The sequence below is a fragment of the Lactuca serriola genome, chromosome 6, assembly GCF_051521515.1.
Source record: "Lactuca serriola cultivar US96UC23 chromosome 6, Lser_US96UC23_V15, whole genome shotgun sequence".
NCBI lineage: Eukaryota > Viridiplantae > Streptophyta > Magnoliopsida > Asterales > Asteraceae > Lactuca > Lactuca serriola.
In genome coordinates, this window is record NC_136413.1 from 76,208,715 (window position 1) to 76,224,356 (window position 15,642).

At 35.5% G+C, this 15,642-nt stretch overlaps 1 protein-coding gene and 1 non-coding gene across 2 annotated transcripts; one reads left to right on the forward strand and one right to left on the reverse strand.

Annotated features, from left to right (window-relative positions):
* The first annotated feature begins 10,740 nt into the window (after positions 1-10,740).
* On the forward strand, positions 10,741-10,812 carry TRNAG-UCC (transfer RNA glycine (anticodon UCC)). Its single transcript has one exon. It is a non-coding gene; the product is annotated as a tRNA-Gly (tRNA).
* A 733-nt stretch (positions 10,813-11,545) lies between these two features.
* On the reverse strand, positions 11,546-13,292 carry LOC145059162 (Lipase/lipooxygenase, PLAT/LH2 family protein). Its single transcript, XM_079007027.1, has 3 exons — positions 13,028-13,292; positions 12,390-12,761; positions 11,546-12,310 (listed from the first exon to the last, which is right to left on the reverse strand). Exons 1-3 carry the CDS (start codon positions 13,185-13,187, stop codon positions 11,646-11,648), a joined length of 1,197 nt encoding a protein of 398 aa, XP_078863153.1. The 5' UTR covers positions 13,188-13,292; the 3' UTR covers positions 11,546-11,645.
* Positions 13,293-15,642: the final 2,350 nt, after the last annotated feature.

A 15,642-nucleotide genomic window follows, 5' to 3' on the forward strand; every position in this document is an offset into this window, starting at 1 on the left:
TGGAACGAACCATGTCCAACAAGGTTCGATTTCGCCTCTCAGCTACGCCATTTAACTGTGGTGTCATGGGAGGTTTCAATTGTGAGGCAATCCCACATTCCCTTAGATAGTCGAGGAACTCAGTACTAAGATACTCACCACCACGATCGCATCGAAGTATCTTAATGTTCCTGCCCAATTGATTCTCGACTTCCTATTTAAACTCTTTAAACCTTTCAAAAGTCTCTGACTTATGCTTGATTAAGTAGACATATCCATATCTACTATAATCATCCGTAAAAGTCACATAATAACGATTAGCATCCCTTGTAGCATGTTTGAAGGGTCCACACACATCCATGTGTACAAGATCCAACAAACCTTCACCCCTCTCACATGATCCAGTGAAGGGTGACTTTGTCATTTTTCCAAGTAAGCATGATTCGCAACTATCATCTGACTTTAGGTCAAATGACTCCAAGACTCCATCCTTTTAGAGTTGGCCTATGCGTTTCTTGCTTATATGTCCAAGATGACAATGCCATAATGATGCTTTATCCAAGTTATTAGAAGAATCAATACACAATACATTATTTCCTAAGTTATCTACAACAGACACAGCTTCATACACATCATCACAAGGTAATGCTTTAAAATAAAACACATTATTATAGAAAGCATTTATTCCACCAGTTTCATTATCAAAAGAAAAGGTAAAACCTTGTTTATACAAAGCATGAAAGGAAATGACATTTCTTGCCATTTTTGGCGAGTAACAACATTTATTCAAATCTAAAGTAAATCCACTACTAAGCAACAAAGTATAAACTCCAATCTTGGTGACAGGTGAAACTTTCCTATTCGCCATGATCAAGTTTATCTTTCCGTGCTCCACATTCTCAATTCTTCTTAGTCCCTGCATTTCAGAACAAATATGAATACCACAACCGGTATCAAGGACCCTAAGAGTTAGAATAGAGTGAATTATTAGATGAGACAGTGTAAATACCTGCATGGTTGGGTTTAACTTTCCCATCCTTCAAATCTTGCTGGTACTTTGGGCAGTTACGCTTCTGGTGCACCTTTTCGTGGCAGTAGAAGCATTCAGCCTCTTTGGGATCAGAAGAAGGTGTAACGAAACCTTTCTTGGTTCCGCTAGAAGAGTAGCCATCAAGGGTCTTACCCTTGGTACCCTTTGAAGGGTTCTTTCTCTTCTTCCCTCTACCTTTCCCGATTGCCAGGACAGGTGCTGAGTTTGGAGTAGTAGCAGGAGTGGTCACAACCGACTTACCTTTAAGACCTGATTCTGCGGTCTTTAGGAGTCCCTGAAGTTTGCTAAGTGTAACTTCCTCCTTATTCATGTGGTAAGTCATGCGGAATTGATCATAACATGAAGGTAAGGAGTGCAAAATAATATCTATTGCTAACTCCTCAGGGAAGTTCACATTCAACTTCATCAATCGATCCACATACCTTTGCATTTTGTGCATGTGGCTTGTGATGGGTTCATCATCTTTCATTCGGGTTGTGATCATAGAGGAGATGATTTCATATCGCTCTTGACGAGCACTCTGATGATAGCGATCCACCAAATCCTGGTGCATCTTAAAAGGATAGTAGTCCTCATAGGACTTTTGGAGCTCGGCTGTCATAGTGGCCATCATGATGCATGCCACTTTGGTAGCATCTCTTTCATAAACCTCATATTCAGCAAGCTTCTCAGGAGTAGCAGTTGGCTCCGACACCTTGAGCTCCTTGTCAAGAACATATTCCTTGTTCTCGTAACGAGTGACCATCCTGATGTTTCTGATCCAATCATTAAAGTTGGATCCATCCAAGATGAATCTCCCACAAAGGTTCATGAGAGAGAAGGAGCCAGTAGGGTTTGAGCCAGGAATAGAATTATTGGAAGACATCTGAAGAGAAGAAAGATAAGTTTAGTTTAGATATAGGGATAGTCCTTAATAAAACACCCAAATGTAATATTAAGGCTAGGATCCAATCACAATATATTATAACCTAGAAGAGGGATGTCGTAATCCAAGTTATAACATATTTGAAAGGTAGGTGAATGACGATTCACCAATTTCCACAATGAAAACGAAATATAAATTATTAGGTTTTATTTGGCTTTAGAAATTCCTAGATTCTTTGAGATTCATTGAACTTTTCAATGGCATGTTTCAATCTCGAGTGTGCCCTTCATGTTTTGTGACTGGGATACCGAGGATCACAAAACAAGGTGTGAAGTAACCATGCAAATTACTTGGTACCCTTAATGTTTTTCACTTAATTGTAGTGCCAGTAAACTACACGCGCTCCTTCCGACCTCATGAAAAACCTTAAGTCACCCTTTGCCTTCCTAGTTAAGTCCAAGTTAGTGTGCCGGTAAACCACACACGCTCCTTCAACGACTTAAACAAGGTGCAAAGTGCAATTTCATGGATTAACACCTTATTCACATTTTTCCTAAAGTAACTAAGATTGGGAATTTATAAAACATTTAGTTACTTTATAATAATCATTATACTTTTAATGAGAATTTATAATTCCTTCTCTTACCCGTTCGGCTAACGACCCTCCACCAGTCAAGCAAGCGGTGGGTGAGAGTGGACACCCATTAAGTTGCCATTTTATACGCAACAACCTTGGGTACCTTATAGACCGACTTCGTGAATGAGGCGTACTAGCGGTAAGACGACTTTGTTCTTATACATACAAATATATATATATATATATATATATATATATATATATATATATATATATATATAATTATTAAATCATAATACTATAAGTATAAGGGTAGAATTTTAACTTTTAAAAATCTAAGGGTTGGAACTAAAGTTTTAATCAAGACTTTACTTGTTTCAAAACCTAAGGGCAAGTTTTGTAAACTTTCAAAACTTTTCATTTCTTGTAACTTATGAGTTAAATAGAGTAATAAAAATGAAGACTCTTCATTTTTCTTACTCTTGTGTTCTTTTAATGGTTTTAATTCAAGTGTGACTCTTGGATTTCCATAACTTGAGGACAAGTTATAGACTCCATTAAAACACATTATGATCAAGAATTAAACTACCAAGTAGGTTACAATTAATACCTATGATCATCTAAATTCATAAGATCAAGAACATGAATATTCATATCAAAGTTTCAAGACAATATGAACACATATAATCATGAAAATTTGATATTTGCCATTGTAAATGGATTAGAACAAACATTACACCATCTAAAACAAGTTTAATAACACCAAAACACTTTAGGGTAATGTTTCTAGTCCATTTCCAGCAGCAAAGGTCGAAAATCTGCACTCTGTCGCTCCTACTCGCCGAGTGCATGAACCTACTCGGTGAGTAGGTTGAAGATACACATGAACTCGGTGAGTCCCCCCATGGACTCGGCGAGTTCATCAGGCAGACAACAAGTTTTTCGACTTTTTTCAACTTTTTAGCACAAATAACAAACAAACAAGCCTAAGCTCTGATACCACTGATGGGTTTTGAGCATTTTAACACTTCCTAAGTGTACATGCAACCCTAATAACCTTGGATCTATGTTTGTCTAATTATCATGCAAAGTTGATTTCCAAGGCTATGATCTTATCTAGCATACATGGGGAACAATTTTAACTTAAATAATAGATAGAGCTACATACCTTATTGTTGTAAATGTTCCTTGAAACCTTGTGAGCCTAGCACCCCAAATGTGATGCCTCAAATGCTTCACACAACATCAAATGCTATGGAGTAAACTTGGAGAGAAAGTATAACACACTAAAATCATCCAAGCCCTCTTGTTTCACTAGTATTAGTGCCGATTTTGGGAGAATACATGAGCTTTATATAGTGTTGACACATCTAGGGTTACACCATGTAAACCCTAATGTGTCATGACTCTTCATTTCCATGACCCATGGGTTTGTAACTCCCATGGAGCATCCAATGGGTTTAACCCAACTTGATTATCCATGGGGCCTCTTAGCCCACTATATAAGTTATGGATGATTTACATAATCAACCCATATATTTAATTAGTTATCTTTTGATCACTTAATTAATTCTAAAATTAATTCTTGATCAAACTAATTAAATAATATTATTACTATATTAGAACTTATAATATATTAATAACCAAGAGTGTTATTTCTCTCATTTAGTCTATCCAATTGCATGGTGCCATGCAACCCAAATGGACCATGCCGGGTCGGGTCAAGTACATACCAGAAATATTTATGGACTTAAACACCTTATCCAACAGTCAGGGTATAGCAGAGCCTCCGAAGGCTCGGGGACGTGCCTTCCAGCTTACAACCGAAGAGGGCAAGATAGAACCAGGTGTGGTTGTTGGTATGTTTCTACCTCTTATATTACTGTTTATGATCATATTGTGAACTTTCTGTTAGCTTCTGCATAAGACGTTAGGATATAAGAGGGTCAGGGGAATTTAGTATCGAAGGGTTGTAGATGGTTAGGATCCAGGGATGCATTGAGGATGAGAAGTTAAGATAGAGAATCACTATTCTAGGGTTAGTAGTTGTGATTTGGAGATTCAGAAATATTCAGCTGGGATTCAGGTTTCTCTTGAAGTTCGGTTGCTCCATGCCAGAAGGGTTGTTCTACGAAGGTTATTCATTCCAGGGCTAATCATTCCACGGTTAAGTATGGTAATACCTAGTAGGAACGGTTAAGTTGTGTTTCGGTTTCACCACAGTAGGTAGTGGTTAGTATCCCAAGTGGCAGAGAATTGGGAATTCTCAGATGGAGCATCAACCATTAAGGGTTTTGTTTAGCTGCCAGGGCTCGACAGTACATTCAGCACGAGTGTGCGGGTTATTTAGCGTATGTGGTGGATACGCTGGTTAGGGATCAGACCATGGTTTACCGAGAGGGTGGACGGTCAACATGAGGTCTAGAGTTATACTGGGATTATAGTCTGCGGATTGGATCAGGAGTTCGAAACCCCAAGTGGAGGAGAATTGGCTATATGGGAGAGGGCACCAGGATGGATCCAGGGTTATGCTCAATAGAATTAGGGTGATCCAGATAGACTGAAGGCCAGCGGGGCGTACTAGCCAGGCTGAAGGCCCGGAGAACGGTCCAGATAGGTTGAAGGCCTGGAGAGGCGATCTAGACATGTTGAAGGTTCTGAGAGTGGTCCAGATAGGCTGAAGGCCCAGTGAGGCGGTCGAGTCATGCTCTAGACTCTGTATGTGATCTTTTAGAAATACGTTTAGGAATTGAGTGTGCTGCTATGCTGTAGCAATCAGTAGGTCTGTTTCCTGGTATTGAGCATGTTGCTTTATGGTAATAACCTGTGGAACTGTATGTTATCTGTGCTTGCTGACTATCACCTATGGAGTGCCCTTAGGAATCGTTGGTGGTCATGTAGGAGAGCCTAGAAACTCTTGAGTAGCAACTTGTTCCAAGAAAGGAATCATGCGAGGTAGAGTTTCAATATTTCGATGCATGTTTGGTGATGTGAGGAACGTTGATTAGGCCTTGCGGGCAGCGGAGGAAAGTGGGTACCTTCAGGTCCGAAGGAATGGGCCACTGACGAGAAGACAACATCGTCGATAGGTTATCGGAAGTAGTATTGACTGAGGGGAGTATTAGTCAGGTATTAGAATGAATCCGGGAAAATGTTTGCCCCGTATTCCTGCAGATTTGCAAGTTGTTGTTAAGGATCGGATGTAATGTGGGAGTTCTCGGTTGATCATCTTCTTTCATCGCACCGAAGATTGGTAACGACATGGTAGAGAGTTAAAGGTTATACTAAGGTTTTGGTGTAACGTATGGATTCGGATTGTGAAAGGTTCGCTATTGACCTGTTTGAGGGTCTTCTCTGCATGATTTGTGGTAGTTTCAGTCAGAAACTTGGGGTGGATTCATGGAAGGCCATTTCAAGATGGCTTATAGTGGAAACTTGCATTGGGGATCGCAAGTGTATCCGTGGGAGGCATGCACTTTGGTGGTCGGTAAGTAAAAGGGGGAACCTTTTGTTTGTAAGGAGAATCGCGAATTGCAGACAAAAAGGTATGATATCATCTACGGGAAATCGAGGGTTGTTGGGTTAGAGCGTCTCCGTCTGTCAGGTTTTGAGAACCGGGTTAGATCTTGCTTCTAATTATCTATGGAAACACATTGTGTTGGGAGGGTTGAGGCGGTCCTGCTCGATGTAGTAGGCCAAGATACCTGGTGCGGGCTGACTGTAAGTCGAAGGCACGAAGACTCGAAAGGAGCATTAGGGTTGCAGCAGTAGGCCAAGATACCCATTGCGGGCCGACTGTTAGTCGTAGGCACGTAGACCGAGAGGAGCAGTAGGGTTGCAAAAATAGGTCAAGATACCCGGTGCGAGATGACCGTAAGTCGTAGGCACGGAAGCTAGGAGGAGCGATGGGGTTGAGGCGGTAGGCCGAAAAACCCTGAGAATTTCAATCTGGTGATTGATTGGATTCGACGTATTAATATTCCAGCCCGAGGCTGATCGGGCCAGTTATAGGTGTCTGTGTTTATGCGCTAGCAGTTGGCTGTTGCTGCATGTAGATTCGGGAGCTGAAGGAAGAATTATTCGATGGTCTATTTGATCATGTATTGTGTATAATTTGCATGCATAAAGCAACCAAAGGTTTGATAAAGGTTCCTGGTATGGCAGGAACAAGAGAGACGAGGATTCCTAAGAGAGCCTAGGAGTGTTATAGCAGGATGTGTATGCTATTTAACATAGCACTTATGAGATTTTATATGAGGAAGTGACTTAGAGGATTTAAGATGATTCTTGAGGAAAGTATGTGTAGGTGTGGAAGGTAATATTGGGCCCATATTACTAAAAGCACATGATCTATACTTGAAACAAGGAAAATCATGGACATCCTAAGGAGCTTGTAGTGTAAGAATTCCCTCGGGTATGTTTTGATCAGGTTGTATGGTTTCCTATAAATATGTGAAGTCGAGGAGGAGGTTCTGGTTCTGGTTCTGGTTTAGGCTCAGGCTTAGGCTTTGGAGCTGAGCCGATTGATGAAAGGATACACGAGCTCATTATGTATGAGGTCACTCGCTGTATTTTGGACGCAAATTTTGTGGTGTTTGGAACAATCAAGAAAGGGATCATGGATCTGATGGATGATTAATTAGAGGCATTTCGTGCAGAGATTGTGTCTGGTCAGATTGGGCACATAACCTTTCTATATGGGATTCCGTTTGCCTATCAAGTTATAGAACCTTGGAAGATATGATTTCCAGATCCTAACAATGGGAGATTAGGATGGAGCTTCTGTAGAAGTAGAAGCCAATTTTGGTTCAGACAGTAGAGGGTTCGGCTAAGAAGCTGATGACTTTTGATTCACGAGCTACATGCTAGCAAGGTTGGGGCTATTACGGCAAGTGTGGGAAACCGCACGATGAAGTGTGTTGAGCAAGGGTTTTAGGTTAATAAAAGTGCGACAATATTGGTCATATTAGCAGAGATTGCCCTCTGGGATCGAGTCCAATTTGTTTCCATTGCAATCAGTCGGTCCACAAAAAGGCCGACTACCCGATAATGATGAGTGGAGCGGCGATATCTACTGCTCCAGCTACATTGAAGATTTCTGATGGCTACAAAGGTATGATGGAGGCTCTAACGGTGAGGCGCCAAGCGTTTCATTTGACAGTCAAGGAGGCCCAATTTCCGCCAGATGTTGTTGTTGGTACGTATCGTATTCGTTTCTTTCTTGCTGTTATTGTTTAGGATTATGTGATTACGGTATGAGATATGTATTATTCGAGGTGTTAAGTCTCCACCTAATGTTCATAGTTTCTTTATGATTTCCTGGTTATTACCAAGCGTGGAATTGTCTTTATGCCATTTTGCATACCGAGAGGCATGTTTATAGGGTATTTAAACGAACCGGTTTTAGACTTCGACGTAGGAGACGCCGACCAACGATAAAGTGAGACCTAAGTGGGGGATGACTGAGTGTTTTGCTTGGAGGATCGGAAACTAGAGTGATTTTTATGGTCTTATTGCAATGGACCTGAGGAAGTTTTAATGGAAGTGCATTGGATTTTTGGATTCGGGATTAGTCGAGATTCTTCATGGTTGCGAGGTAATGAAGGGTTGGTCAAACCGCGAGGGTAGGGTCAGATGCTTTCTGGTTCATGTCTTCAGGAATGTGTGTGTGGTCTTGAGTAGTGAGGTTGTGGGATGGCTTGTTAATTATTACGAAGTTGTCAGGTGTATTTAAATCCAAGTGGAGGAGAATCGCTTGGGATTAATGGGAATATTTTCAAGCGCAAGTAAACTTGGAGTTTCTTATTCAAGGATAAGTGGATACCTAGATCTTGTTGAGTCGAAGCTTATGCAAGGAATAATTTTCAATAGTTTGTTGTAATTAGGAAACCTATTTGGAGGAATCAATTTATCTCATCTGAAGATATGAAGCATCGACAACGACGGATGTTGGGTTCTTGTCTCATATCAAGTTGAGGGTTGTGTGAGGACCTCTCTGTATTTTCTTGTCTGATTAAGGCTTTGGGGTTTAAAGCATGACCCGCACACCTGATAGGGTCGAGCAGACTAGGGTTGTGGTTCATGTTGATTTTGGTTGGGTAATTCTTATGGATTGTTGGCAAGACCATGGGGTCAGCCCATGGTAATCTCTATAGCGTTGTAGGACCACGAACTGCCAGTAGAATTTAATGAGATGAGTTAGGCCGTAGCGATGGTGATTATAAGACTATGGGAGGATCACAACATTCACTTGGTTTGAGTTGGACCCATCATTGTTGTTTAGCCGCTCCTTGTTGGGTATGAGGGTTGTGAGAGTTGTGGCGATGTTTAGGCTTGTATAGCTCTTGATTGTGGTATAAAATTTAATTTCCCTTCTTTTTTATTTTTCCTTCTAATTTTGATTTGGTATAAAATTTAACGAAAATGGTAAAAAAAATTAAACCACACCATTTTGGTAAATATCTTTTTAAAATACACTACTTTCGTAAAAAAAGAAAAAAAACTTCATATTTAATAGGGAGAAAAACACATCATCATTTTATGGAATTTTATTGTTAAGATATTAAATATAAAAAATAAAATTTAGTAGAGACTAAAAGTACCAAAGATGGAAACCAATAACATGAAGAAGAACATCATCTTCAATGAAGTTTGTTCCAAGTATTACATGAATTTAAAATACAAAAAAGGAAATAGTTTTTATCTACATCGATACCAATACCATTGTTTCATATATATATATATATATATATATATATATATATATATATATATATATATATATATATATATATATAGGAGTAGGATCAAATGAGAACACCAAATGAATATACATTGTTCTCGCGTTCTCAACCTTTTAGGTGTTCTCATTTGATCATTTCCCTATATATATATATATATATATATATATATATATATATATATATATATATATATATATATATATATATATATAGAGAGAGAGAGAGAGAGAGAGTTATTTGATAATAAAAAAAAGATTGATTTATCAGGGTAAGTACTTTTTCATTTTGTACATATCTAGGTAACAAAACTTGTTAGAAGTGTTTACATATGACCATTATGCACGATTGTAACTTGCTACAGTCGATCATAATGGTCATATGTGAACATTTCCAACAAGTTCGTTACCTAGATATGTATAAAAAAAGAAATTACACAGACGTAAATAATACGAAAAGATAATTATCTTGATAAGTCATTTTTCCTTATTATTATTTAAATACTTCCAACATTTATACATTATATATGAAAGTTCACCGTTATATAGATCAATTTAGCTGGAAGGCTCTAGCACTCCATGTAGGAGATAGAGAGTTTAAATCTATAACTCCCAACCACCCCTTTTAGGGCTCTAGTATCCTATGTGGGAGTTGAAGAGTGTAAATCTTAAACACTTAACCATTCATTTTGTTTCTTTTTCTTTTATTTTTTAATCGAAGAAACGATGACGTAACATGTTATTTCTGTCCTACATCAGCTAAAAATTCACTTCATGATGACATAAAAAGATGATAACATGTTAGAAGGAGAAAAACCTAATACATGACATAAATGAAAAAAAAATCCTACAAAATTCATGCATACATGTACATAAAAGCGATTAGGATAACCTTATGTTTTTTTTAAGAAAGTTAAGGGTTTTAATGTAATTTTCCGTCAAGTATTTAATCAATGTTAGAGAAAAGGGGATATTTATATCAATTGGCAACTGAAATTTGAAGCCATATCAAATGATAGTAACATTAAACATAATTTGTGATATATTCAAAGTGAATATATTAGGTATATGGTTACTTAGTACAACATTACTTTTTAGTTTTAGTTATTGTTTTTGATTTAGGGGCAATATGATTACAAAATAACTTCATAAATTTTGTCCTATTTTCAAACAATGTATTGAAAGAAACGATATGTCATCTATCATTTGTGTTCATTGATAGTTCTTAGTTTCTTGTCATCCTAGAAAATTATGTCCTTGATATATGTTTTATTCACTTAGCTGGTTTGATAGTTTCAAGAAAATGCATCATGTTAGATTCTATTACAAAAGTAAGATTATAATCTATATTAAACTTTAATAAATATAAACATGGATTTTGTGCTTTCATCGAAAACTTTTAAAAGGAACATGATAGAATTAAAATTTATCTATATTAATAAATCAGCAAAATACGTTGATAAAAAAAGACAAAAATGTAATTCCAAGCATTCAAATTGGATCATACAGTGAACGTAGTTTACATATCAGCGTTTGTAGTCCAACGGTTAGGATAATTGCCTTCCAAGCAATAGACCCGGGTTCGACTCCCGGCAAACGCATTTTTAGATTTTTTTTCCTAACTTGACAACATTAAAGAGGAAAGTCCAAAAAACAATTTTCTAGCGTATACCATACATGTATTTTAAAACACAATATGTAGCACTATGTTTTTATTTATTATTTTTCGTAACAAAACAACATGCTTTGAAAATCTACTTAATTCTAACATGGTATTTTTTTTTCTTATTACAACATTATACTATGAAAGATCTATTAGATTGTGCCAATTACTATTTCTTGCATTTAATTCAAATATATTAAACTTCAATAATTAAAACAATCAGTCCATCTCAAAGACAAAAACAACTTTTGTTATCATCATCATCAAATCATACACATCATCGACTTTCCTAAAAGAACAAGAAAAACTACCATTGCCGACTTACCTCTATGATACCATCCAAAAATCATTCCATATGCATATACAAATATAAAATCAAGTAGACAGATATTACTTTCACTATCATTTCATTGTAATACTAAATACAAAACGTATTAATTTATCTTTATAATATAACATCTAACTTTTATTTTTTTATTACAAATCATTGTACTTCTTAAAATCATTTTTTATTAAAACATTACACTTCGAAAAATCTCTCCAATTACAACATTATCTTTCTAAATTTTTTCTTACCAACAACAATATACGTTGAACTACACTTTTCAAAATAAAATATTGTTTTTTTTTTTTTTTTTTTGAAATTAAAGTATGATTCTATAACAAACAAATCAATAAAAGTATGCTACTAAATTAACCTCTAACTTTATACAATATATCACTATGTTTTCTATATATATACACACAACCCCAACTATTTTCTCAACCACCCTATCTCCTCTCTTCCACCCCCACCACCTGAACAGGCTTAAACGCCGCCAATACCACCGCCACTTTGGATGACAAAAACCCCATCATCCCAACCACCAAATCTTTAGGACACAAAACCAACGACTCATCACCCGAACCTAACTTAACCACAATAACCGCAAACCCAAGTGCCAAAACCAAAGTCAAAACCTGACCCTTAAACCGCCCAAACATTTCATCAAGACCGCCAGTCCTAGTCAGCACCGGTGACGCCAGCTCATCAACTGATCTCTGTAACAACAAAAGATACAAAAACCCACCAATTCCACCTGTCAAAAAAGCAAATGCTGCATTCCCTCCACCACAAAAAGATGCAATTGAAGTTCCCGATATGATGAGAAGTGCATCATAGAGTAATAATGAGAACTTTAAATCTGCGTATTCTTTCATGGATTCTTCATTTGATAAGAAAGATTGTTGGGAGAAGATTTGATTTGAGGTTAAATTGTCTTCTGAAAGATTGGTGATTGAATTAGGTCTAAGTTCCACCATGGAAATGTCGTTTTCGCCCCCGAGTAGAATGTCATCAGCTATGAAATCATATTGGAAAATCCCGTATGGATTATTGTTATTTTGTTGTGATTTTGACCAACAAATAACACGAGTGCCAGTTGGCCTCCATTGACCTGAAATATAGTAATTAGTTTTGTCCACGTGTGTAATATATAATGCTGATGTGGCAAAAAACTTATAGTTCCATCTAACCTGATTCAAGGCCAATCCAGAGAGCTTTGAGTTTTCCAATTGTAGGTCCTTGAAATGTGAAATGATTAATGGATCCCCTTGTGAAATGGAGAATATCGGAAGCATCATTTTCGATTGATTCTGTACTTGAAGTTGCAGCTATTCTTTGTAAGATTGAATCGCCATTTTCGTCTACTAAACAAAGTAATATTCCTGAATTTGAGTTAGTGAGACCTGATCCATAGTAATTACTCGTTTGAATTGTGAGTTTGTATAAGGATTCAAGTTTGTCTTCTTTGAAAGATGTGATCAGCTTCTCCAATGATGAATCTGTGGTTGGTTTCACTTCATGGGCTGGTAAAAGACGAACAGGTTTTGCGTAACCTTGAAAATCTGAAGTCATGGAACTCATCGGATTATGATGAAGAACACAAATATATTCGATCTAATTTCCTAATAGTTGTAATAAAGTTTATTGATTTTGCCATGTAAACTAGAATCAGCGAATCGATTAAATTAACGAGAGAAAATCTGTAATTGAACGAGAGAAAACTATCGTATGATCATCTTGAAATCATTAACAAAATTGTTTGATCATTTGAGGAGCTAATTTGGGCAACAGGTGTTAATACAGATACGAATTTAGGGTTAGTACTTACCTTGGAAATTTGATTTTTTGGAATGAAGAACAAAACTCTTGTCTCGATTCTGAGCCCCAATTTTAGCGATACGCGTAGAAATTTGAGGGTTTCTGACGGATATCACCATGCCATGAGTCGTATAATCACAAATCAAATGCCTTATAGCAAGTGATTCCATTTATGTTTTGTAATTCTGTTTGAATTCAGATGATAATCAACAACGTGAACCTTCTGTAACTTCAGTTAATTGAATTGCTACACGTAACATGTATAATCGACTGAGAAAAATCTTATGAAATGTTGCATCCGTGATGAATGGATCGGATCTTTTAGCACCATGACTGTATGTCTGTATGAGTCCAGTTGATAATCCAATGGGCTTCTAAGATTAATTTGGGTTCGATATTTTTAAGTTATCTTGATACTAATGGCCTAAAGGGTAAAGCGGGGTTTGAGTCTTTGAGATTGTGTGTTTAACTTAATATTTTCTTTTTCTTTTTGTTAAAAAATAGTTATTAGTTTATAAAAATGTTCAGATTAGTTTATTTATATTTTTAAAAAAATGTTTAGATTAGTTTATTTATACAAAACTACCAAAAATTACTTTTAATAAAAGGGTTAGTTTTGAGAACGAATGCATTATTATATTTTTATGGTATAAGTTATAAGCTTTTTAAAGAAGTCATAATTTTTAACTTGCCAAGAATGACTTTCGAAACTTATTATAAAACATTTTTCATAAGTGTATTTATTTGTTAAACTTTTTTGTTTTATTTTTGTTCTTGTTTTTGTTTTTTGTTTTTTGTTTTTTTTCGTTTTTTGTTTTTTTTGTTTTTTTTTTTTTTTTAAAAAACTAATAAGCCAATAATAAACCTAAACAATGTGAATGTATTTCTTGTTGACTGTCGCGAAGCCTAAGAATCGGATGTTGTTAAACACACCCGATTAAAGGTCAATACCACTTTGACTTATTTAAATTACCCTAATTGATTGGACGGACGACAGTATCATAATTCTCAAATTTTTAAATAACCCAAATTGATTTGATAGAAAGTTTGCCTAGCCGCTACATTTAAATGCATGTTCTTCGAATAATTTTTTTTTTTTACATCTTCACCCCTTCTAGTTAAAACTTATTTTTAATTTATATCCTTTTTTATTTTGAAAAATTACCTTCAACCCTTATTATTTTAATATATATATATATATATATATATATATATATATATATATATATATATATATATATATATATATATATATATATATATATATATATATTTCAATTTGATATATATTAATCAGTATTGCAGAAAATCGACATTGGCAGCCGATTAATCGGCGATTAATCGTTTGGCAGTCTCGAACCGATTACGATATGGGTGTTTGGCGGAAATTGGTCAAAATATGTCATTTCCTGTTAAAAAAAATGATTATTTGTAAAAACACGATAATTTGAGACTTTTCTGACAGTTTTCCTACATGTAAACTTAAAATTTTAACGGTTAAACTTATAACTTTCTAAAAACACTGAAAAATTAAGGGAAATAATTTCAAATGATTTGTTCATAAGAACACTCCCCACCCCTTCCATTTATCTTCATCACTGTGCAATTGACCCCATCTTCATCACTGTACAATTGACCTCATCCTTCCATTTTGTATTTAAGTGCAGTGTAAATGAATACCACTACGATCAAATCAAAATAATATAACTATACTTACATTTATGGTCCTTTAACTTGCCATACATTTACAATAAATATCCTATCTTTATTTTAGTGCGGTGTAAATGAATACCACTACAATCAAATCATAATAATATAACTATGGTCCTTTAACTTGCCATACATTTACAATAAATACCCTATCTTTATTTAAGTGCGGTGTAAATGAATACCACTACGATCAAATCAAAATAATATAACTATACTTACATTTATGGTCCTTTAACTTGCCATACATTTACAATAAATACCCTATCTTTATTTTAGTACATAAATGAATACCACTACAATCAAATCATAATAATATAACTATACTTACATTTATGGTCCTTTAACTTGCCATACATTTACAATACAGACCCTATCTTTATTTAAGTGCGGTGTAAATGAATACTTATATTTATGGTCCTTTAACTTGCCATACATTTACAATAAATACCCTGTCTTTATTTAAGTGCGGTGTAAATGAATACATTTACAATAAATACCCTATCTTTATTTTAGTGTTGTCTAGACGAATACCACTACGATCAAATCAAAATAATATAACTATATTTACATTTATGGTCCTTTAACTTACACTATAATTTATATACTATTCCTTTTTATGCCTAAAGTTTTACTATAAATGAATGTGTCCCAAACTTCATTTTCATTGTATGATAGTTTGAAAAACGATAGGCTAAGTAAAAGAAAATGAGTTGGCCAGAATATTTGCCATTGTTTGATGAGTTAAATTACGAGGTATGTTTGTTTATTATTATTCATATATTTATGTTTTTATATATCACATATTTATAGTTATATGTATTGATTAGGCTAATGATATTTACACAAGCAATGCATCTCAAGATGACCAGAATGAAAATACTTACTTCATCAGTGACACATCAAAATTTGAAACTA